At 37.6% G+C, this 23,475-nt stretch overlaps 1 protein-coding gene across 5 annotated transcripts in view; it reads left to right on the top strand.

The window, feature by feature from the left end:
* The window catches only part of TBC1D5 (TBC1 domain family member 5), a 318,666-nt gene that overhangs the window by 146,469 nt on the left and 148,722 nt on the right, over window positions 1-23,475 (top strand). For all 5 annotated transcript variants that reach the window (XM_084509911.1, XM_084509910.1, XM_084509909.1 and 2 more), the window contains one exon: window positions 9,354-9,420. In XM_084509911.1, coding sequence (XP_084366037.1) covers window positions 9,354-9,420 — 67 coding nt within the window. The remainder of the gene's footprint in view (window positions 1-9,353; window positions 9,421-23,475) is intronic.

Below are 23,475 nucleotides of genomic sequence, written 5' to 3'. Positions count from 1 at the left end.
GCATTTCTGAGGCGTTATGTTCCTACTTTCATAAACCATTGGCTATCTCCTTACTTTTATGTGTGTTTAGCGCTGCTAAAATATGTTAAGTAGTTACATTATTAAAAACATGCCTTTTTAGTAGATAGGAGCAAGATCCTATGTCTAACTAATTTAACAGATTATCCTATGGTTTGTGTTGATATAAATCCAAAGTAGCCTCTTGGACCTACAGATGTGACGGAAGCAGTTGTGTGAGGGGCTCGAGGAGGGTACAGCAACTGGTATAAATATCTCGGTGCCCTCCTGCTGCTTCCAGCAGTGCAAAAAGGAGCTGTGGTAGCGGGGGGAGCCGGCTGCAGCTGGGAGGCACCGCAGCAGAGCTTTTAGGGGTGGCAGGGGGGCTGCAGGTGCCCAGGTGCATCCGCACGGCTCGGGGTGGTTCAGGAACTGGCCACTTCCCATTATGAGGCTTCCTTCACCACATATCGTGTACTTTTATAAATTTCTGGGCGTTGCCCACAGGTTTCATCTCTGTGACAAGTTTCTGATTTCAGATTTCAGATCTGTTTTCTCTTCCTCAGAGCTGAAGCCAACAGCTGAGTCGCTGGCTCTTGAGGGGGGCAATGCCAGACCCTCCACGGGATACCAGGCAGCCCCGCTGGCTTTTAGTTCCCCGTGTGCCTGAATTTCCAGGTGTCCATTTGCAGCAACAGTGCTGCTGCTGCTTTTGTTGTTTCTGGTTGTTTCCTAGCCATAAATGCTGCCTGCTATTCTACCGAAGATGAGCAAGTAACTGGTTACACGTGTGGCAGCACAGTAGCCAAGTGGGTGCTCTGATTTCATGCTATACCCCTTTGCGTGTATGTTCTGGGCAGATGGAAGCGGTATGATTTTTTCATGGAGTTTATAAATATATTTACCCTTTGGAATCATGTCCAAGAAAGTACTTTCTGCTTTTGGGAGAATCCTTTGGCATCCATCAGTAGCGCTGCCAGTCACCAGCCTGCGATAGTAGCTTCCTTTAATAAGAAAGAGCAAAGAAAGCAACCAGAGAAGTGCTCTTGCACTTTTTTAACCTCTGGTCCCGTTTATCATGAGACCACCTAACACACTGCAGGAGGTGATGCTGCATGTCACTACCATGCGCTTCTTGGCTGGCTGGCCTTTGTCCTGATAAACCTGTTCTTTTCAGCTGAAAAGCTAGCTTCATGTTGAAAGGGCAATTCTGTTTCAATAAAAGAGCACTTAATCCCTTCTCGTTTGTCTTATACTATCATTTAATCTTGGCAAAACAGCAGTGTTAGAAAACTTCCACTCAATCTTTTTTGGCTCAATTTTTTTCCTAGACTCAATGGAATATGCATTACCACTTTTGAATATGAAAATCAAACCATACTTACATATGATTTATTATCCTAAACAGAAGGATTGCATTTATCTATAAGATACAAATGTGGTTAAAAATAGGATGTAATTGAAGTAAATTAAAGGACAATAGTAGCCTTCAAACATATAAAGAGGTGGTATGTTTTTCTTATTCTCAATGTAAATGGTCTCTGGAGACCACCTTTTTACACTGATTGTGCGTGTCTAAGATTAAGCAAAGCTGTATGACCAGTGCTATCTCAGGAGGATGCTGAGTCATTAACTCATGTTTATTGCCTCTTGCCATCTTTAGATTATTGCAATTTATAGCTCAAATGCCTTTTTAGGCTGTTTATAAGTTAAAATTAGCTAAATTCTTCTGGAGGCAAGTGATAAGTCACTCGGCATTTCTATATCATGGAAAACAAGTTCCTAGCGATGATTCCTGGCTACTTCTAAGATTTTTCTTTCCGTGCAAAGTCTAATTGTGGTACTCATCCCTAGTTATGTGTATTACTCAATTCTATGTTTTGCTAGATTTGCTGATTTGCCTTTTTTTTTTTTTTTTTTTTTACCAGCATATGCTCTTAAAGAATTTATTGAAGTTAGAGATTATATTATTTATTAGGTATAGAGTATCCACTTTGACTAGACTACATTAAAATGTTCATATATTATTCTGGAGTCTGAGTCACATTTGATGATGGCCTAGGATGTTGTTTAAATTATGTAATGTAAATGGTCAGCAATGTTAAGTAACGGATACAAACTGTAGAACTGAGCATATGAACAGAATTAGGCCTAATACACGCTTGGAAAAAACACAGGTGCATTAGAGAAAACAAAGACTGGGGGGGGGGGGAAAAAGCACATTTTTACCTTATGTGGATTTTTTTTTTTTTCTTTTACCAGTCTTATTGCTGCTGGTAATAAATTCAAAAAAGGCATTACTGGATTAAATGCTTACCAACTTAAGTGGAAGTTGCATTTGCTTATACATGTATAAGCTAGTATTATATGGTTTCTACAGAATGGGAAGTAAGCTATTTTTCCATGTTACCTGCTTTTTCTGAAGAGTTTTTATCACTAATATCACCACAGATAAATTTGGTCATCCCATCATGCTCAAACACATTATATTAAAGCACCTCCAGATGTAAATTATTTAAGGTATTAGTACATAGCAATCACCTGAGAATTCTCCTCAAGCATTCCTGTGCATTACTTCAGTGGTACTAGAGTAAAATTCCTTATTCTATGTATTTTATTGGTTTTAAAGTAATTATAGTGCAGTTGAAATTAAAGTATAGTTCAGCCTATTTTAGTAAACACAGAAGCTTATTCAGGAAATAAAATATAAAAAATAAGTGTTTTGGATATATATATATTATTGAATTTTATTTTAAATTCATCTGCAAGGGTCTGTATATCTTAAACACTAGTGCTACATTCTAATTTTGAAATCAGTCACTTAGACTTATATATATATATATGTTTTCCCATCTACACTTTTTCACACATATTTGCATGTGGAAAAGCGGTATGTGAATGTGCGGGCTAACCTAATGACAGAGTTGGTATTAAGATTCGTGAACACTTGGAATCAGTTTCACTTAAAATGGAAACCCTCTTATTTTTGTGTGCCTTAATTTAAACTGAAGTGCATAGATAAAATTATTTCAAACAGATTTTGCCTGGAGAATACGAAGAGTTTACTCATATATGCGTATACACATATGCAATTGTGATTTCTTATGCAAAGATCATAGAAGATGCCACTTGATTGTCATAAATCAGCAATCCAAAAGACACTGGATTTGACTGGGTTCGAGCAACATGCAATACAAGGTACTCTTATTATCTCCAGAAGTTTTTGTTCCTAACTGCAAACCAATGTGTCTGCCTATCATATTGTTCGACTGTTCTGCTGCCTTTCTGTAGGGCTAAAACAGGCTTTGATTTTGCACCTTTGTGTCAGCGTTGCTTGCTTACTTTCAAATGTCACCAGCTTTCACTATTGCAAAATTAGCATTTGTGCGGGTACTCTATTGTGTTCTACATTTGTGTTCCTTTCCTAAGGAACACAAATAAGCGTAGAGGGGAAAAAAAAACCATTAATGCTTCGTATATTTTTCTCATATTAATATTGAAGCATAAACAAGTGAAGTATTTCACCCTGTGTAAGACTTTTTACCTAATGGTAAAGTCTCACAGTTAATTATCTGCACAGTCTGCTATCATTTTTTGCTTAATTCCTGGAAAAATACGATATTTTAGGGCACAGTAGTTGGAACTGAAATGCTACAAAGAAATCTGTAGCAGGCAACATGTGCATTGAAAATACATATCTAACGCTAAATGCATTTGAAGCAAGGGATAGTCAGGTTTGTACCTGAAATCTTGCTCACCAAAAAGTTTTGACATATGTATTTCAGAAAACTTCAACAACTTGCACAGAGTGAAATGTTCTTCAACTTTCCAGCCTAATAATTATTTTATAAATATCAGAAGTGCAGTGCACTTAATTCTTTAGCTAAAGGCATTATTTTCAGTTTCTGTACACTGCTTCGAGCTTGCTCCATTTAATCATTTTAAAAGCTTATTTGGTGCAAATTGAATTTAACACTGTAGTTGCAGGGGTGTTATGTAAAAAGTCCGAAAGATCGTTTGTAGTGTAAGGCTTATTGTACAAACGATTGAGCTTCAGAGCTGGAGCATCGACCGAGTCATCTTAAACTCTCCAGCACCCTCTGTTGACATGATAAAGCAATGCCTTGTGCATTGCTCCTTTATTGCTAGGAAATCTATCAAAATACATAGCAGAGAAATCAATAATTCTGCTGTGTTTTACTTTTTAAAGGTCTAGTTTATGTAGTCAAATCTTAATTTGCCTTATGTTTTGGGATTAGTTTTCCTTTTATTTTTATTTTGTCTTCTCCCACTGCCATTCTAGTCTGTCGGTGGACCCAAATCAGAAAGCTTCAGTAATCTTAGTCGTGTTGTATTTTATTTATTTTTTCTTTGCTGCGGAGATCCCGAAGACTTTCCAAACTGCATATTTGGTGCTGTAGAAATGCAAATTGTCTGTTCCTTTGTAAACCTTTCAATTGTCAGACTGCTCTCTTTCAAAATAATAGAGGAGCCTGGAATCGCCCATGCTAAAATTAAGAATTTATAACTGTATGGAACAGATGTTTTCATAAACATTTGCTATAATTAATTTCAACTAGGGGATTGAAGGAACAAAGCAGTTTTTCCCTCTTCAAAACTTTATTGCCTTTTCCCCATACAGCGAACTCAGAAATCTTTGCTTTAATATTGTTAATGAAACAAATTTACTCTTCTGTTTGGTTTTCACTGTGAAAAAGGAAAGCTTAATTTGAACACGATACTGGCCTTTGGAACAATGAACAGATATGTTGAATTTCAAACATTGCACATAAAGAATTAAAATACAGATCGTAAGTCTTTAGGTGCTCATTTCTGAGACTAAAACTCCGTGGTGTCAATTGTCAGAGATTCTTACATATTAAAGTAAATTTTATGCAGATCAGTTTGATGAATATGTATCTGTGGAGTAAATAGTATGAAGGAATTTTATGTTTGAAGAGTTGTGAACCTTGGTGTTACAAAAAGCAAAGGAGTCTCGTGGCATTATATATAGTTTTAATGCATAGTAAAATGCTTATTGTATGTTGATTACCCCTTTATACTCACAATAAAGGTCTGCAATCTGTTAAGCAATTTTTTTTTTGTTTGCATTATGTGAGGAATGCATTTTGACTAAAATCATTCTTCCATATTTGTATTGTCACTAGTTTTTCAGGGATATTGTTTGAACTGTATATAGATAAGGACTAGAATTTTGATGCTATTGTGAAGAAGAAAAATATCCATACATTATTGTTCTGTTTTTACTAGTTTCTACATATTATACAAACATCATCTAATGAAAAAAAATCTTTAAAGTTTTAAAATAAGCATGGCTTAATTGTTTTACACCTGAAAGAACCAGTGCAGCTGCAAGGATTTTTGAGCAAACTAGAATTCCTGACTGATCTGTCATCTATAAAGTGTGCAAAGAAAAATAGGTAGCTGTCATTAAAATTACATTTCAGCTTTCAATAACCATTTAATGAGTAGCGTAATTATATAAGTATGGTACCTCAAGTACTTCACTCAATAATTAAAAATAATCTCATCTTTAAAGTGAAAGCGCTATAATTATTATTTGACTTAACCAGGACCACTGTTATGATCTCCAGTGGCACCTCAGATTGTTCAAAGTGGTTTTGAAAGTATAAATTAAAATTGGATAAATCATTAAATTATTAAGCTTTAAATATGCTGAAAATGAATATAGCATGAAATTTGGAAGTCATGTTGTAAGAACTGACAACCTTAGACTGCAAGCATGTATTTGTGTTAAAATTTTCCTTGTCTTTAATCATAAAACACTGCATTAATTATTGGGTGTTTTATATCAGCCTGAACTTGAATTTTCACAATGGTTAAATAAATTTTGTTTTTAAACAAGATTTTAAACTTTGATAAGAATACAAAGAAAATATTAAGCAGAGTGCAAACTTGTCAGCAAAGAGATCTCTATCTATTCTGATACTTGTGAGCAGAGGAATGCACAGTTTGATTTCCTAAGTAGGAACGCTTTTACCACCAATTCTGAAACTGACAGCTATAAAACCCTTCCATAGTTGACACAAGATTGGTAAATAGTTTATCACTATATAAATAGATGCATATGTGTTGTGTACCCACAAGTAGTCATGCGTGCATGTGTATACACACGTGTACATACATACATATGGATAGATATGAAAATTTTCTCAGTATCAAAACATATATTCAAAAGACAAGGATTTAGAGTTATTTACAAAAGTTAGAAATATAGCCATAGATGAAGGGAATTTTACTCAAGCTTCTTGTCTTAGTAGACCCGCCACTGTTTGTGATATGTTTCCCAGCTCTTTTCCATAAAGAGTCGTGTGCTGAATTTTTGCATCTTGCACAAGATAGCTGTTTTCAGAGAGGTAATGAAGGAGATGATTGAGCAATCTCTGATCTCTCCATGGTTCTTCACATGCTTTTTCACTCTTGTTGAGCACATGCTCAAGGTGCTCATTGTGCCTGGTAGGTACCCAGAGCATCTTCTTGCTCTTGAAATGAAGGGCTCTGCAGTGCTATCCAGTTTCTTCTTATTGCCTTAACTGGGGGCTGTGCCTTGCACCTTAACAAAGCTTTTGTTTGAGATGAGGTTATACTACCAGCATAGTAATCTGTTTAAAAATAAAAATATAAAAACAGTGTGTGTATTTAAATTTGGTTTCTCCTTGTTACAGTTTCTACATGTGGCTTTCAGATAATGTTCAGAAAATGTATTTGGCTTCCTCTTTATTCTGGGTTCATCTATTTTATGCTCTGTCTATAGTCTCAAACACGTTCTTACAAAAAAAGTTGCTGCAGGTGACAAGTCTGTGCATTCTGTGTGAATCTAGTACCCTAATAAGTGTACAATTTATACATATCCTTCTCCTTGTATCTCTGAAATCCAAAGAAGCTGGCATTTAAAATGTTCTTTTTTGACTGTTTAGTAAAAGCATCAATTCCAAGTGATGCAGATTCTCTGGAAACAGATTCTGGCTGTGTCCAGATGTACCAGCTCCCACCCACTAGAGTCCCAGCTCCCTTTAGCCCTCAGTCTCCATGCACAATATAAGACTTAACTAAAACACAGCAAAAGAATTATTTCAGGAGAAACATTGATCATTCCCAGGACAGGGACTTTCTCAGTTAGTACAGCAGCAAGGTATTCAGATGACTTTCAGTCCCTTTGAAGGGACTGCCTTGTTTTACTATTGTATTAAAACCAATGACTCCTCTAGTGCCTCTCGTGCTGAAAGCTGGGTACTTACTTTGTTACCAATGCTTGTTATGGTACTGGTTGTTTCCCCTCTCTTGCCTCCGCAAGTATGATGAGATTTACTTTTTTTTTTTTTTTTTTTTCCACCAGCTATTGCATTTGAAGTTTGGAATCATTTTCAGGAGGTGCAGGGCAGGGTTGAGGTAGCATCCTCTCTTTCTTCAGCAGAGTCCTTCTTCCCATTTTTGAGTCTCAGGATCTAAAGATTAATATGATGTGGAATCAGTTAGCATTTTTGAAGTAGACCACAAGTTCAGTTACCAACATCATGAATCTTGCATTGGTATACAACCTAATTTTATCAGAAACTTGTATCGTTATCACTGACTATACAAGTAATCTCTGTTTTCAACTGGGAGGTCACCGTACCTTTCAAAAGCAAGGCTAACTGAAACTTGCCTGCAGAGAGGTGATCCAGGGCATGGATTCCCACAGCTTATTGTCATTAGTTAATGAAGCACCTGTCCCATTTGTTCTTGTAAATTGTTGACTATGAAAGCTTACCAGGATTTGCTAGAAAGACTTTCAGATAACAGTAGGTGAAATCTAAGGAGTCCTCTTTTAAGTCAAATGAATACTTCTCACTTTGCATTGTCATTTTTATCACTTTAAATAACAGGCATCTAAATCTTTGTTTCAGGATACTATTAACAGATATATTTGTCTTAAAAGGGATAGAGCAGGAAAACAACAAACAAAAACCAACAATAGCAAAAAAAAAAAAAAAAAAAACACTCAACTAAATCCTCTCTATGAGAGCTCGATGTACCTGCTCCTATCCAGCTTTGATAGCTGCAGATAATGGTAAGATGGAGCAGCCAAAGTGGCTCTCAAAAAATAACAGTAACTTGTCTGAATATGAGATTTGTTAACAGTGGGAGTACAATTAAGAATGCTGAAGAATTGCAGTGGTTGTTTAAAGAAAGGAAATTGTTGTTTCCTTCTGGGAGAGTGCTTCAGAACAAAGAATAGTACAAGCAGAGTAGTCTGTGAGGGACAGCTGACTCCTGGGGTGTCATTTTAATCTTAGTGGATGTAGCAGATCCCACCAAATGTTCATTGTTGGATCCTGATGAAAAAGAAGCTTTTTTTCACCAAAATTCTGGTTTTCTTCACAGAGCTCAGTAGACCCTTTAGGCAGGACAAATAGTTTATTAGAAAGATGAAAAACGCCATGCTTCACAAAGGTTGCTGTCCTTTAAAAGAGTTCCAAAAGACCTTTTTCAGGATATGAACTTAGCATTGTGAATGAATTTTCCTTTTCAGTTTGACTTTCCACTCTCAATTTTAAAACCTCCAGAACTGTAGTCAGGAAAACAGAGCATGCAAATGCAGCCAAAGTTGTAGAAATAAACATGAATATTCTTTTCGGTTCCATAGGTTTCCATTTCTCATTCTCTTCTCTGTTCCTCTTCTGGACCTCATCTCATAAAAGATTAACTTCTTTTCTCAATGTAGAAGTGTTCATTATTATAATAGTAAGAGAAGTTTTTTTGCCAACAGTTGTTCATTCTAAATGAGTGAGGAATGGAGTGAAGAATGGCATCTCATACATTTCATACTTTTAATATATCAGGTGTTATGTTTCTGAATTTGTCAGTCTAGAATTACTAATTACAAATGTAGACTCAATTAATCTGAGCTGTTTTGTTGTTTTTTGTTTGTTTGTTTTGTTTTTGTTTTTAATTAAAAATAAAAAATAAAGCTAACCACCTTTCACACAACCCTGTCATTCAAATAAAGAAATATCTAAGATATCACTGGGTACATGTTCTTGGGAGGACAAGTTTTCCTGGCACATGGGACACAATGAAAATTTCTAGTAATATTAAATCTTAGATTTCCAGGATATTCAGGCTCCAAATTGAACATGGTGGCTAGTTGTTTCCAGCCACCTGGCCAGCTGTATGAATATAAAGATGCAGAATTGAGAATTTGCTAAGTAAGTTTTATCATAAACTAAAATTAACATGTGCAGTAAAATCAGGTGCAATACTTACTGATGCTGTATTATTTATTACCATGATTTGTCTTATAACAAAGGCATCTTCTTTTTGTTTTGTATTAGGAGGATCAAATGAAAATGGAAGCACACACCACACTTCAGATTCTGCTGGAACATTTATTTCTTACAGGTTCGTAAGTTTTGGTATTTATTTTCCAATTTTAAAAAGTTTGAATATAATAAATACAGTCTATTTAAAACAAAAGAACAGGTCTGTCTATTGCAAGGCTATTATGCGCTCTAAATTGCAACAGTCAATAGACTGAAGATGAAGGGTTAAATTAAGTAATGACCTGGAAAACTTGTTTTCTAGATTTTTTTTTTTCAGAAAGTTGTTCAGAACACTTAACTAATGAAAGTTTTGGCTGTCTGTAAACCTTTTTTTTTTTTTTTTTTTTTTTTTCTTAAATATGTAGTAAAGTAGAGTTTTTACCTGAAATAATAGAAGTTAAGCTAAATGTTGAAATATTTAACTGGTCGGGGTTGCCTTTCTGATTTTCTCCAAAATAACTGGTTCTATGGACCACATGGAACTCTATTTGTTCGTTATTGCAATTAAAACAAGCAAAACCAGGATTTGTTAAATTTTAAGGGTTTTGGACAGTAAGTTAATATTTCAATTCTCTTGTTAGCAAATACCAGTAAAAGAAATATGGTGCTGTGGAACTTTTTGCAGCACTGTCATTAAACTTGAGTTTTGCGTGGGTAAATACCAGAGGATGTCTTGTACTTTAAAGCACAGAAGGGTAATCATCAGATCCGTAGTTTCATCTTTCAGACAGCAAAATACTGCCTCTCTGAAAATGCTGAATCTGTGTCCCTGTGACTGGTAAATTAATAGTAAGATTTGTGCTAACTAGAATTGCTTCATCTGATTTTGATGCTTAAGTATGGCAAAATAAAACACGCCTACCATCAGATTATTTTGGATTCATTTAGTAAACTATGATGAATGGCATCTATTTCGTTCTTTCTTTGTACTCTGCTGTAGTCTGTACTTCGAAGTACTGTGGCCAGGCAGGCAGGAGGAACCTGCCTGTTTGCCTTGTCCTGGTTGTGATTAGGTGGGGAATATCTCCTGCTCTTGAGCCAACGAGCTCTGTGAGGAGCCTTCAGGTGGTGGGTGGCTGGGAGGGACACAAGTGGAGAACCTGTTGCAGACTGGAGGCTTGAGAGATTGCTGAGGAAAGCAGAGAGCAAGCAGCTCGGTCTTAAGGAAGTATATTGGGTATACGTGGCAATGGTTTAGCAGCAGGGAGACTGCAGGGGTGAGAAGAGCCTGGAAGCTGCCCCGTGTTACATAAGAGACAGTTTCAGCAGGCTCCAAAAGGGACCTGCCTCTGGCCAGAGCAGAGCCCAAGAGCATTACTTGTTGTGCCTCTGGGAGAGCAGATAATGGAAAGGGAAAAACTGCTGCACCACAGCAGCTGGGAGAGAGGAGTGAGAAGCAGCCCTGCAGCCCCCAAGGTCACTGCAGCAGGAGGGCAGGAGGTGCTCCAGGCATGCAGCAGCAGTTCCCCTGCAGCCTGTGGAGAGGCCCCTGGTGGAGCAGGCTGTCTCCCTGCAGCCCATGGGTCCCACATGGAGCAGATCTCCACACTGCAGCCCATGGAGGAGCCCCCGGTGGAGCAGGTGGATGTGGCCTGGAGGAGGCTGCGGCCCATGGAGAGCCCCCATAGGAGCAGGCCCTGGGCCGGAGCTGCAGCCCGTGGAGAGGAGCCCACGCAGGAGCAGGGGGCCTGGGGGGAGCTGCCGCCCACCCATGGGGGACCCGTGCTGGAGCAGTTTGCTCCTGAGGGATGGACCCCATGGTATGGAGCCATGTGGGAGCAGTTCTTGAAGAGCTGCTGCCTGTGGGAAGCCCACACAGGATCAGTTCAGGAAGGACAGCGTCCCGTGGGAGAGACCTGATGTGGAGCAGGGACAGAGTGACCATGAACAAGCGGCAGAGATGAAGCATCAGGGACTGACTGTAGCTCACATACCCCGTTCCCCTGTGCTGCTCAGGGGGAAAACACAGAAGAGGATGGATGGGGGGAAGGTGTTTTTAGTTCTTTTTTAGTTTCTCACTACTCTAGTCTGCTAGTGATAGGCAATAACTTATACTGATCTCCCTATGCTAAGTCTGTTTTGCCCATGACAGTGACAGTTGAGTGATCTCCCTGTCCATATTTCAACCCTTCAGCCCTTTCTATCATATTTTCTCCCCTTTTTGCTTTGAGGTGGAGGGAGTGAGAGAGCAGTTGTGGTGGAGTTCAGCTGCCCAGCAGAGTAAAACCACCCAAGACTTTTCATAAGGACCTAGAGGGAGCAACAAAGAGTTTGTTGCAGTTCAGACACCCAGAGAAAGCTTCTGGTCTGAGAGCAAGATTGGAAAAGAAAAGTAATGCAGGGATGCAGTTGGCCAGGGTAGCCAAATCCTTCAAATTTGCTGTGTTCCAGTAAATGTTTTGTTCTAATTTAAGTTCTGATGAAACCTAGTTTGGGTGATACAAAACCCTTTGAGGGTAGTTAGAATGTTCACTTTAAGAATAATACATTAGCAGATCCATTTCAAGTTCCTGGCTCAATTCTCTGTCACATTTGCATTTTCTAACTCCTGCAATATACAATTTTTAAAAAGGGTTCAAAAATACCACCCAGAATAATTTTCATGCTTTTCAGGTGAGAAGCCTATATACAGAGACCATGTGCTGGTTTTGGCTGGGAGAGAGAGAATTTTCGTCGTGGCTCAAACAGTGCTGTGTGTTGTGGATTTGTGATGAAAACAGTGTTGATAACACACTAATGTTTTAGTTGTTGCTGAGCAGCGCTTACACAGAGCCAAGGACTTTTCTACTTCTCACACTGCCCTGCCAGCAAGGAGGCTGGAGGTGCCCAAGAAGCTGTGAGGGGACACAGCCAGCACAGCTGACCCAGGCTGACCCAAGTGATGTCCCATACCATATGGCATCACCCTCAGCAAGAAAAGATGGGGGAAAGGAGGAGGAGGCAGGGACATTCAGAGTTACAGCGTTTATCTTCCCAAGTAACTGTTACATGCGATTAAGCCCTACTTCCCTGGAAATGGCTGAACATCTGCCTGCCGATGGGAAGTAGGGAATGAATTCTGTATTTTGCCTTCCTTGCAGGCACAGCTTTTGCTTTACTTATTAAACTGCCTTTATTTCAACCCAAGTGTTTTCTCACTTTTACCTTTCCAATTCTTTCCCCCATCCCTCTGGGGTGGAGTGAGTGTGAGGCTGTGTGGCACTCAGCTGCCTACCAGAGTTAACCCACAGCAGTCCATGATGCAGCCTCTAAAAAATAGGCAGAACAAAATTTAGCCAGATTAGCAAAAGGAAGGAGTTGAGAGTTCTTCTCTGCCACTAATTCCACGACATATCTAAAGGTTAACTCAAGAGCTTCAGCTGTTGTACCTGCCAAAGTAAAATTTGAAGAAGCCAGCTTCAGCTCTGGTTCTATGAGAGTAAGCTGTGGGGTCAGGGTACTAACGCTGTCATCCTACCCCTTCTTCACTCATGCACTCGCGTTGGTGAGCTGGTCCCAAAGGACTGAACTAACGCAGCTAGGGCAAGGTTTGTGCTGATTTGGATCATGGTGTCAGCCTCCCAAATGTTTGGATGAGGATCAGTGCCAGAGCGAGGCAAGCAACTAGAATATATGCGTAGGAGTAAGTGGAAGGACAAAGGATGGCACCATTTACTTCAGTCAGACTGCACCACAGTGAATCCTTGGCCTTCAGTCTAGGCAGTCTGTGGTTCATTGATGGAGGCTGCACACCCTGAGACAGTATCACTATAGAATTGTGTGGACTGATCAGGTATAAGACACCCAGGCTCTAGATTGTGCTACATCTCCTTTGCATTGTTTTGGTAAAATATGTAATGGGAAATGATTGCAGTGCTGGAAAATTCAGTGCTTAGCACTGACCCATCAGTCTCAAGACTCAAAAGACTTCGGCATGTATGACAAATGTCTCATGCTTATGTTTTGTCAACACTTCTGGAATATTACCCTTTGTTACTACAAACTAATTAGAGCAGTCTTTACAGTGTCCTAAGCTTATTCCAGCGTGCCAAACCATCCGTAGTGCTCCACAAGTAAGTGGAGAATAAAGTTGGCCTTTATATCTCCATATTCCTTAGTCCAAAGTGCATATAATAAATATGACATTGACTATGAATTCCACTGAAAAATAATCTGTCAGAGAGGATTACGGCTCAACTTAGAAAACTGCAGTTAATTAATATTTTAGAAGCAGTCCCATATACCACTGCCAGAGTATTATTGTTATAATTAGAGGCAAGATGATAAAGCAAGATAGTACGGTATATATGTTTGTGTGTGTGCATATGTATGTATATATATGTATATATAAAAGAAACCTCTGGCTTTTAATAGTTGCCAAGCCAGCACCGTTATTAAGTAGTATTTACAGTGTTTAAGGTGTGAAATGAATATTTTCTGCTCAGTGGCAAGTAATTGCCATCATATAATGAGACTGGCTGTAAATTTGCTGGTTGGGTTGAATAGTGTGTTGATGGTTACAGCTCTGGGCTGCATGTTATGTAAAAATGAGCAGCTGATACCTTATGAAAGACTAAAAGGGGAATCTTAAACTACCTTGAAAAGTAACGATGGTAAATATATGTTATTTCTTTAAGGACTCATTATGGATTTTTATTTATTTTAGGATATTCTCAGTGAATATTGTTTCAGTAAATTACTGATTTGATAAAACTGATGATAGTCTTGTTTATCCACCGTGTTTCAGTCTACTTTATTAAAGAGATTGGCTAGTGGTTTTTACTCTAAAAGAGGCAAAGCCGTCATTGGATCATTGTAGATGTCATGCTTGTAGAAGGCTACCAGATGCAAAATTGAATGGGCAATTTTCACTGAAGCAAAAACTGCTTTATGTTTTTTTCAGTAGCAGTATCTTTACAATTTGTTTGGGGGAAGAGGCAACTCCAAATGTATAAAAATATTTAAATGTGAGCATGTTTTGCAATAGCAAAATCTCAAATTTTAGCAATTGGAAAGTGCTCTTAAGAACATGGTCTTTTTACCACAAAAACAAACAACAACAACAAAAACACATGGGAGTGGTAGAAGGGGGTTGTTACTTGATCTCAACACTTCATTTTAAAATACAAGGTTCTGCTATGTTCTACTGTTCGTATAAGACTCTACGTGTGTGTATGTATTAATTAAGGATGCCTGCTTGTTACCCTTTGATATATTTATAGTGCCACATAACTATTTGTATGGTATGTGGGTTTTTTTTGTTTTGTTTTGTTTTGTTTTTAATATGGTCCCATCATGGTAGAGTTTGTGGATCTTTCTTGTGTTGGTCACAGCACAGATTTAATGCTGCTTATGTTCAGATAGTGAGTGAGCATTACCCTCTAGGTCATAAAGCTTTTAAATAATGTAAATGGAAATCACATGTGACTGGCACATATATTTCTAAATATTCTGCGAGTTTGAATGCATCGTGTCAGGTCAACCAGAGAATTTTCTGGTTGGTCTTGAGGCTCTGATGGAAGTATGCGTATACTTGAGAAGATGCTTTTTTAAGAAGATACTACGGAAATTCTTTCCTAGAACCATGTTATCAGAATTTGAAGTTCACTATTAGAAAAATTTGAAAAAGTATTTGCACATTTAGTAACTCTCATCTTTAAAACATAAAGCTGGGGAAAATATTTGAGCTCTACTGTGCTGTATTATTTTATTGCTACGGTTGAAGCCTTTTCTGGATGTGCAGATTAGCTGGACTTTGCCAAAAGGAAAAGAAAAATAGGTGTGGGTCTGTAGTTTCAGTATCTGCAATGCAGTGCCACTGGAAAGTAGAAATACTGTCTTTCTCTTGCTTTCCCAAGGGCAGCTGACCTTCTCCTCGCCAAAGAGGTGAACCCCTTGCCAGCACATATGACTACAGACTATTACATTAATCTGTTTAGCCTCAGTACCAGCTGCTTGCATGTTTTTAATTATCTTATTAGATGGTATAACAGTGACCTATGAAATAAAATGAAGGTGAGTATTTTTTAACTTTATTTTACAGGCTATTTTTCTAAATATATTTTAATGACCTAATTATGACTTTTAGGGAGAGCCATTGATGCAGACATTCAATTTGGCTGATAGAATCTAACATCCCAAGGACACTTATTTTCTTCCAAGGTGGATTCATACATTAATACTGCTTCTAATAAATATATAGCCTAAAAAAATCTCACTTTTCATACTTGTGTTGTTAACTTTATGATTCAGAGACCCATGACCACTGTGATGGATAATTTCTTAATACATCTCTGCACTTGTATATAGGTTTAATTTCTATGCTATATATCAAGATGAAGTTCTTTCCTATGTGGCTTAAACTCCATGTTTAAACATGTGATGATTGCTCAAAGTTGTGGGATATATAGGCAATGTATATTCCTCGTTCTGCTGATATTTAACATAGGCAGTGGATCTGGTATAAGAAATACTTTGTTATTCCATTTTCTTCCCCTCACTTCTTACAGATTATGCTTACCAGATGTTTTCTTTCTTACCGCAAAAAGGCAATGTGGTCCTGCTGGCTGAGGCATGTTTCTTGTGTGCCAGCCAACAACTGCAGGACTGATAACTGAGCATACAGAAGAAGGACTGCAAGGGGTGCAAGCTGTTCCTCCCTATTTCTACCCCTTTCCAAAAGCAGGTAGTAAAACTAGTTTGATTCCTGTTTGACCTATGGCTTTTCTTAGCAGCCGAGCGAGAAATGGCTACAAAGCCTCTGCGCTCATATGCAAAGATGTAGGCAACATATACCCCCACCTTGTGGAAAATTCTTGTCTTAATCTGTTAGGAAGCAACCCTTTTCAATTTACAGAAGTCTTTTTAGTCTTGTTCATACTCAGGCAGTGTTTCTTTATTGTTTTACAACTAAGCCACCCCCGTGCAAGTATAACCTATGTTTCCAAACTTTATCCAGTATGTGACCACATGTAATCAAGAGCTGTAAAGAACAAGCTTTTTCTGCTAGATTTTTAAATATTTTTGAGATACGAAAAATGTAGAGTAAAAGATAAAGTAGTGAAGTAGAACTGCACTTGCATTCAGTAAGAATTCTCGGCACTTGCATCCTTCCCTTCTTTCCACAATGAAGTAGCAATACTGGCATCCATGTTTTTGTTTTACCTAGAACTGTTTTTTAGACAGCATCCTAGTTGATGCTCTTAATTTGCAAAGAGTCCTTTTCACTACAAGTCAGTTTTGTCTGAAAGCCTGTAAAACTCTCTTCTTGAAGTTTCTGGTTCTTCTGAACAACTCATCCTCTGAATGTGCGTATAATAATTTTCTGGATGTACCGGTTTGTGCCAGTACTCTCATCTCATCCCGTTTTGTGAGGAAGTTAGCAATCCCATGTTGCAGATCTGTTATTTACAGCAAGAAAAAATGACTTTTTGCACTGATCACAGTTTTCCTTCAGAAGGCTTTTTTTTTTCTCCAAATCCAAGATCATGGTGGCACCTACTGAGAGCTTGGAAGATTTCCCTATTTCTCTGAGTGTTTTCAAAATTATATTCCTTTCTTTTCATGTTCAAGGACCCTTGTATAACATTCCATCCCCACCTTGTCAGACCTCTTTTATTGAATTCCTTCCTTCCACAGCTTGTCCAGTCTGCACTCCTTGACTGTTGTGATAAGGAATTTACCAAGGATGGCATAAGACAAGGAAGAAGTTATCACTGAGGAGCTCAATCTCTGTGTGCAGTATACGTTTTTTAAGATCCAAACGTTTCAGGAGATAAAAATTGTGGATTTTCTGAGATTTTCTTATCAAAATTATGTTATTTTATAAAGAAGTAGAAATGTAATAAGGCTTTCTTTCTGTTTGGACACAGTGCAAACCCTTGGAAAATACAGGAGAGCAAATTTTGCATTGCTTAATGTCTGAGATGCTCTCAACAGAGAATCGGAAAGGAGGAATTGAGTACTAGCATCTTTTGTCAGCAAAATACTTCTTGGCATGTTGGTAGCAGAAAAGAAAAACTTAGCACATGAGGAGAGTCTGTGAAGGGAGAATGGCAGTTTCTTTCTAGCATCTGTAGAAATAATGTTAACATTTCAGTTTACTCTTAATTTATTTTGTTGTACTTGAAAGTTGGCCTGTATACCACTGACACCATATTCAGCTGATCTCTCATTTTGCCTTGATAATATTTTAAGTGTTTTTCATTATGGATTTCTTATATTTTTCCGCTCTTGATAACATTTGAATGATCATGGCAACAGGGAAAAGTGTATGAGAACTGGAGGAAAGCAAATTTCTCTCTTGTCTTCAAAAAGGTAGGAAGTAGGATTCAGGGTGGTGAGACTTACCTCAATCCATGGGAAAGTAATGGAGCAGCTAATACTGGGAGCTCTTTCCAGGCACATGAAGGGCAAGAAAGTCATCAGGAATAGTCATAATAGATTCACCAAGGGCAAGTCACAGTCACACCTGACCAAGTTGATAACCTTCTATGAAAAAATGACTGTCTTGGTAGTCAAGAGGAGAGCAGTGGACTACAGTTTTAATTGAAAGAAGTTTGAAGTCAAAAGCTAACAAAAATGATATCCAGTTGACATCAATCTAAAGAGCAAAGATAGTTTAGTAAAAATACATGTTTTTCAATAAAGATAAGAAGTTCAACAGATTAAAGTTAAATCATGAAATCACTCCTTTTCTGATGTCAAAGCATGCAAAATGGATGGACTTACAAAGTTAAGCCATAATTAACTACATTAACTAGACATCTGTGTTTGTAACACTGCACATCATAACATCCATGTTTTGAGCTTGGGTACATGTTATGTCAGTTCTAGTCCTGCTCTAGCTGGTCTGTTGTGAGTAAACAGAAACATTGTGGCATTTTGTGGCATATTCCTGCAAAATTATCTCCACTTTCCCTGTTCCATCCATTTTTTATTTCATGATTTATAGAGCTATAGGTTTTATCTTTTCTCCTTCTTAAAAATCCGTGTGTTTGTATACATGTAAGAAGGCTGCATGCATATGCATGCAAAATTCACAGAGATGTAGTTAGCTGTGGGTCAAAGTTAGCAAAAGGGAGAAGTAGCAAATTAACACTGGAAATACCAGTTAGAATGAAGCAGCACAGAAAGTCTGTCTGCAGCCTCTATCATGACTAGAAAGATGGAGGGAATTAGCAATTAAATGATTAAAAGTTGATGGGGTGACACACCCTCCACAGTGTTTGCAACTTTACCTTTGCTGTAGAGGCAGGTTAGCCACCTTGTTTAAACCATGTGCCTGGTATTTAGATGGTAGCCTTTGGGTGAGATGATGAGGTATGCCATGCCCAGGTCAGGAGAAAGAACTCTACGCAGGAGACCTAGAAAGTAAAAAATGTCTTACTTGGGTATGCAAAGAATTTCAAAGGCGTTGGGATGGAAGGTGTTAAACTAGAATGCCTTGAATCTGCAACTGGCAAATCAGTTACAATACAACTTAGAAATATAATAATAAAATAAATGTAGCACAGTTTCTACCATTGACCATGGTGTCTAAATTCCGTTTTGTGGATCTGTGAATGGGTGCAGAAAGCAATGAATAGAGGCAAACAAGCTGATAACATTCGGACTTCCAGCTGGCTATAACAAGAGTTCTTACCAGATGCTCCTACAAAAGTGAAACGATGACAGGGTTAGAAGCAAAGTGTTGTCCCCATTCAAGACCTGACTCCCTGGCAGAGAAGGATCAAGATGAAGTGGGCAGTTTTGAGTACAGAGAAAGGCATCTCTTGATTTTGTGCCCAGCCCAGTGCTCTGTACAAGAGTTGCTAGTAGGGGTACAGCCTTGTGCACTTCCAGGGACTGCACTACACACACTCTGGTAGCTTCAATAACCTTCTGTTTTATTTTTGCTGGAGTTTTTCTGTTTCAGAAAGAGATTTTACCTTTCTTCATGCAAACATTTTTAACTGTATGTCAGCCAAAATTAGATGAAACCTGAATGGTTTAGAAAATCTGGCCTTTGAATTTTAAGCCTCCCAGCTGTACAGCCATGCATATTCACACATATATGGCTGTTAACTCTGCCTTATATCCCGAGGCAGGAGTTTGAGAAACAACAGAAAAAAATACATATATTTTCCAAGGAGAGTGATAAGCCTTCACATGAAGGCTGTCAAGTGGATTTTCAGGGTATCAAATATAAATTTGTGTATTTCAGAAATGTTTATGTTTTAGAAACTTTCTGCTTATTACTTGATACTACCTTTCAATTGCATTTTTTCATGTTATTATAGAATAAACTCTGTTTTCATTACACTCCTGGCTGTTGCTTCACTTTTTTCTCAAATGTTCATTTTATGGCCTAATAAATAATACAAACTATGCATGTTTCTTCGATATATGCAGCATGCTTGAACAGAACTATTGCCTCTATTTGAATGTAGATACCACATTCACTTACTGATGTTCCTATCAATAAAGACCTCTTACTGTAAAACATATGACACCATAATTAGAGAACTTGTCTTCTTTCTGACAGCCTGTTCACCCTCTTGCTTCACTGGGTACCTCTGGGGAAGCTTAGTTTGGGTCTCAACATTTAAAAAAGCACATTCAGAAGATTAACAAAAATGGTATAAAAAAAAGTGAAATTGGCTTCTCTTGGAGCATACACAATTTTGCTTTAGATGATTTTGCCAATACCACCAGCCCTGCTCAATAATTTTCTTTGGAGGTCTGTGAGACCATCCATTTTATCCTTCAGTATTAACCTAGAGGGTGGAATAACCTTGAGATTTAGATTGCAACCTTGAATATGAATGCAAATATTCACACTTTTCTCTAGTATTACAGTATTTTTTCATGAACTGAGAAATATTCCTTGTTATCTAAATGTTGTAAATACTCAACTGGTCTTGTTTTATCATGGACATGAAAAAGGGATTTCAAAAGTTGGCATAAAATATTACATAAATGCATGAGACAAAATAACTATATACACTGTCTAATGACCTGTTACGTAATGGTTTCTTCATTACCTGTGGTTTCAGATGGAAGTGATCATGCATAGTAACATTTAGCTAGTTGGTCCTAGCCCTTGTAGTCCCAGAACAAAATCTTTATATTTTTTCAGTGACATAGATTTTAGTTTGATGTGTCTGTTCTTCATTTGCATTTTTACATTTTGATGGGTTTTAGTATCTTCCCCAGAGCTTTATGTTGTTTAGAACATCATAGTACAAAAATATTTCCTATACTAGCTTTAAACGTTGGAAGAATCTGCATTTATATACATTATTAGCTTTATCCCATAAATCAGTAAATACAGAATTTAACTGGTGTTGACTAACAGAATATCTGTGCTATACCACTCTTCCTCTTTCATCTTTCTTCATCTTCTGAACAGAGTATTTATTTTGTAATGAGGTTAGGTGGGCTAAGGTTGTATTCTGCGTATCTATGATTGATGTGTAAGTTCTGCCATTGTGCTACAGATTAAAACTTAGCAACAAACCTAAAGGCTGAAGTTCCACTATAGGCTATCAGTGGAAGAATGTCTTTTGTTACCTCTACCCTAAAACCCACAGTTCAGTGTTGACTCAGTAAATCTCTAGGAATTATTATTCCAGAATTATTTTCTTGGCTTCTTATTACCTTACTGGTGTCACTAATTATTAAACACTTCAGAGTTGCTTGTTCCTCCATAGCTGTAAAATAATGTAAGTCCTTTGTTTTTTAATAAGATCAGGGATTTAAATACCTTTTCAAATACAGTACTTAAGTACATAAGAACTTTTACTTGGAGTTTCCAGTGTAGAGTCCTGCCACCATGCTCTGTTCCTTACAGTGTGTAGTCAGAGCAGTGCTTCTCTTCCAAGAGATGTTCTGATGTTTATAATTGTCTTAGCAGGTACTGTCGCTCCAAAACATATACTGTTGGAAAGAAAGAAAAGGATAAATATATATAGTTTTCCAGGAGTTCAACCTCATTCCTTACATGCAACAAACTATCTGTGTTTGAGCAGAATATAAATATAATATAAAACTCTTCTGCAGATAGTTTCAGACTCTAGAGCTTGTGGTAGAAATGCATGTTTCAAGATGGAAGGGAACAGCTGAGAATGAAGAACAAACCTTGCAGAACAAATCTGCAACCTTCATCCCTTCCATTGTTTTGCTTGTTTTTCCATACGTATTGAGCACTTTTCTCACTTCTAAGTAATACAACTGTCTAAATAAATATTTTACATTGGACCTCCACTGCACAGATATAACACATGAAATGAAGTTTCTTAAAGAAACGTTAATGTAATTACTTTTTTTCTCCCATAGGTCTTGCATTATTAACACTTTACAATATATGTACCATAACAAATTAAACTGTATACTTAAATAAGAATATGAAATATAAAAATGTATACAAAGTAACCAGAAAGCTTTAACATTTGCATTTGTCTTTATTTTAATTGTACAACTTAAAGGTGGTATTATAATACATCATTATGCATTTAATCGTCTGGTTTGATTAAAAACAATTGCATGTCCTTACTCATAGTTTAAGTGATTCCAATTGGCTTTGAAGTCTTTCACTTCAGTGAAGCAAATGGGATGTGGTAGACTTGAATTCCAATCTTTGTTGCTCGTTTCACTTTGACCAATGAGTTTTCTACAAGCCTGGGTTAGCAAGGCTTATAGATATTAGTTTACAGAGTAGTGCCATATCCTTTCTGAAATTATCCTTTTAGACTTGAAAGCTTGTTGGTACTGCTCAGTGTTGCCATTATTGAAGCAGTCTCTAAAATTATGAGGCTTAATTTATTAGCCTTAATTCAAAATCTTTGAGAAGTGAATTAATGAGTGCTGTTCAGAAAGGATTTTAGATATCATTTAGCTCTCCTAAAACAGAAGCAGATTCCAATTTCAGTTTACACAGAAGTCTTTTTTCAGTTGCTTATAACTTTTCTTTTTAGTTATCCCAGCAGCCAAGGGGGGAAGCGGAGGAGATATGATCTTGCCAAATTTCTTTTGGCTGTTTTAAGTGTAATTTTGTTCAAAACGTGTTTGGAATTGCATTACAAGGTTTTTTAAAAAAGCATAGTATCTGCACTAATACAATTTAAGAAGTGTTGAAATTACTTTTTTACTGTGTAGCAGTCACTCCCAGCAGCTGGTGAAAAAAATAACCTTAAGTGTTTGTTGTTTGTTGTTGTTTTTTTTTTTCTCTGTTCTTTCTACTTACAGTTTACACTGTTTTAAACCTTTTACTAACTCCGCTGACATGCCAGTATTTTGAAAGACATTGTGAGGATGTGATCCACTGTCAGAACAATGTGAATAGCTTCAGAATCTGACCTGTTTTGTGCATAGGGGAATGAGTTACTTTCGAAGCGCAGCTACCTTAGGGAGGCAGCTTGGCAGTAGTTATAATGGCCAATGATGCTACAAAATTTACAATGGCAAATGAAGAATATTATACATGATAGAAACAGGAGGGTTATTTAGATAGGCATAATATACTGTAGTTACTGAAGTATAAATGACTGTGAAAGAAAGGGCCAGATTTTTCTCAAGCTGTGTCTGCTATATACCATACGTTGTATTTAAAGGAGACAGAACTGTGGTAAACAATCATCGGCAGCTCACTGCAGAAGGCTGGGATGTATAGGAGATATGGAGCGAGTGAAATGACTGCTTAGTCTTTCTGATCTACAGAATAGGGGACATGGCAGCAAGGAAGGAGGTTGTCCCACACCATTGTAGTTACTTTCTGCTGTTTTGGTCATTTGAGAGTACTGGTACGTAGCAAAAGCTGAAAGCATCCTTGGCCCATGTAAACTAACACTGCTTTAGTCATCTTTGTTGTTAGCCGGAGTACATTCACTTTTAAGTGAATTAACAATAATTAATAATCAAGGTTCAGAAGTAAAAACCCACTTTTTAGAAAATGGTCCTAGCTGAATGGTGATGATGCATTCACAAGCACAACACTTCTACTCTTGGCATGGATGGTGAGTTCACCCCTGTCTTAGGGTCATAATCTCCTGGTTCACCAAGTCCCTTCCTCAGCTACTCCTAGCAACTGAGCCTTATAATTCTTTTCTGAAACTGAAAAAGTTCTATCTAAAACAAAGTTTAAAAAAAGTCATTCTCACAACTCAGCTTTAAAGGC

Source organism: Aythya ferina (assembly GCF_964211825.1).
Source record: "Aythya ferina genome assembly, chromosome: 2".
NCBI lineage: Eukaryota > Metazoa > Chordata > Aves > Anseriformes > Anatidae > Aythya > Aythya ferina.
This window is presented reverse-complemented; position numbering and strand designations above follow the sequence as displayed.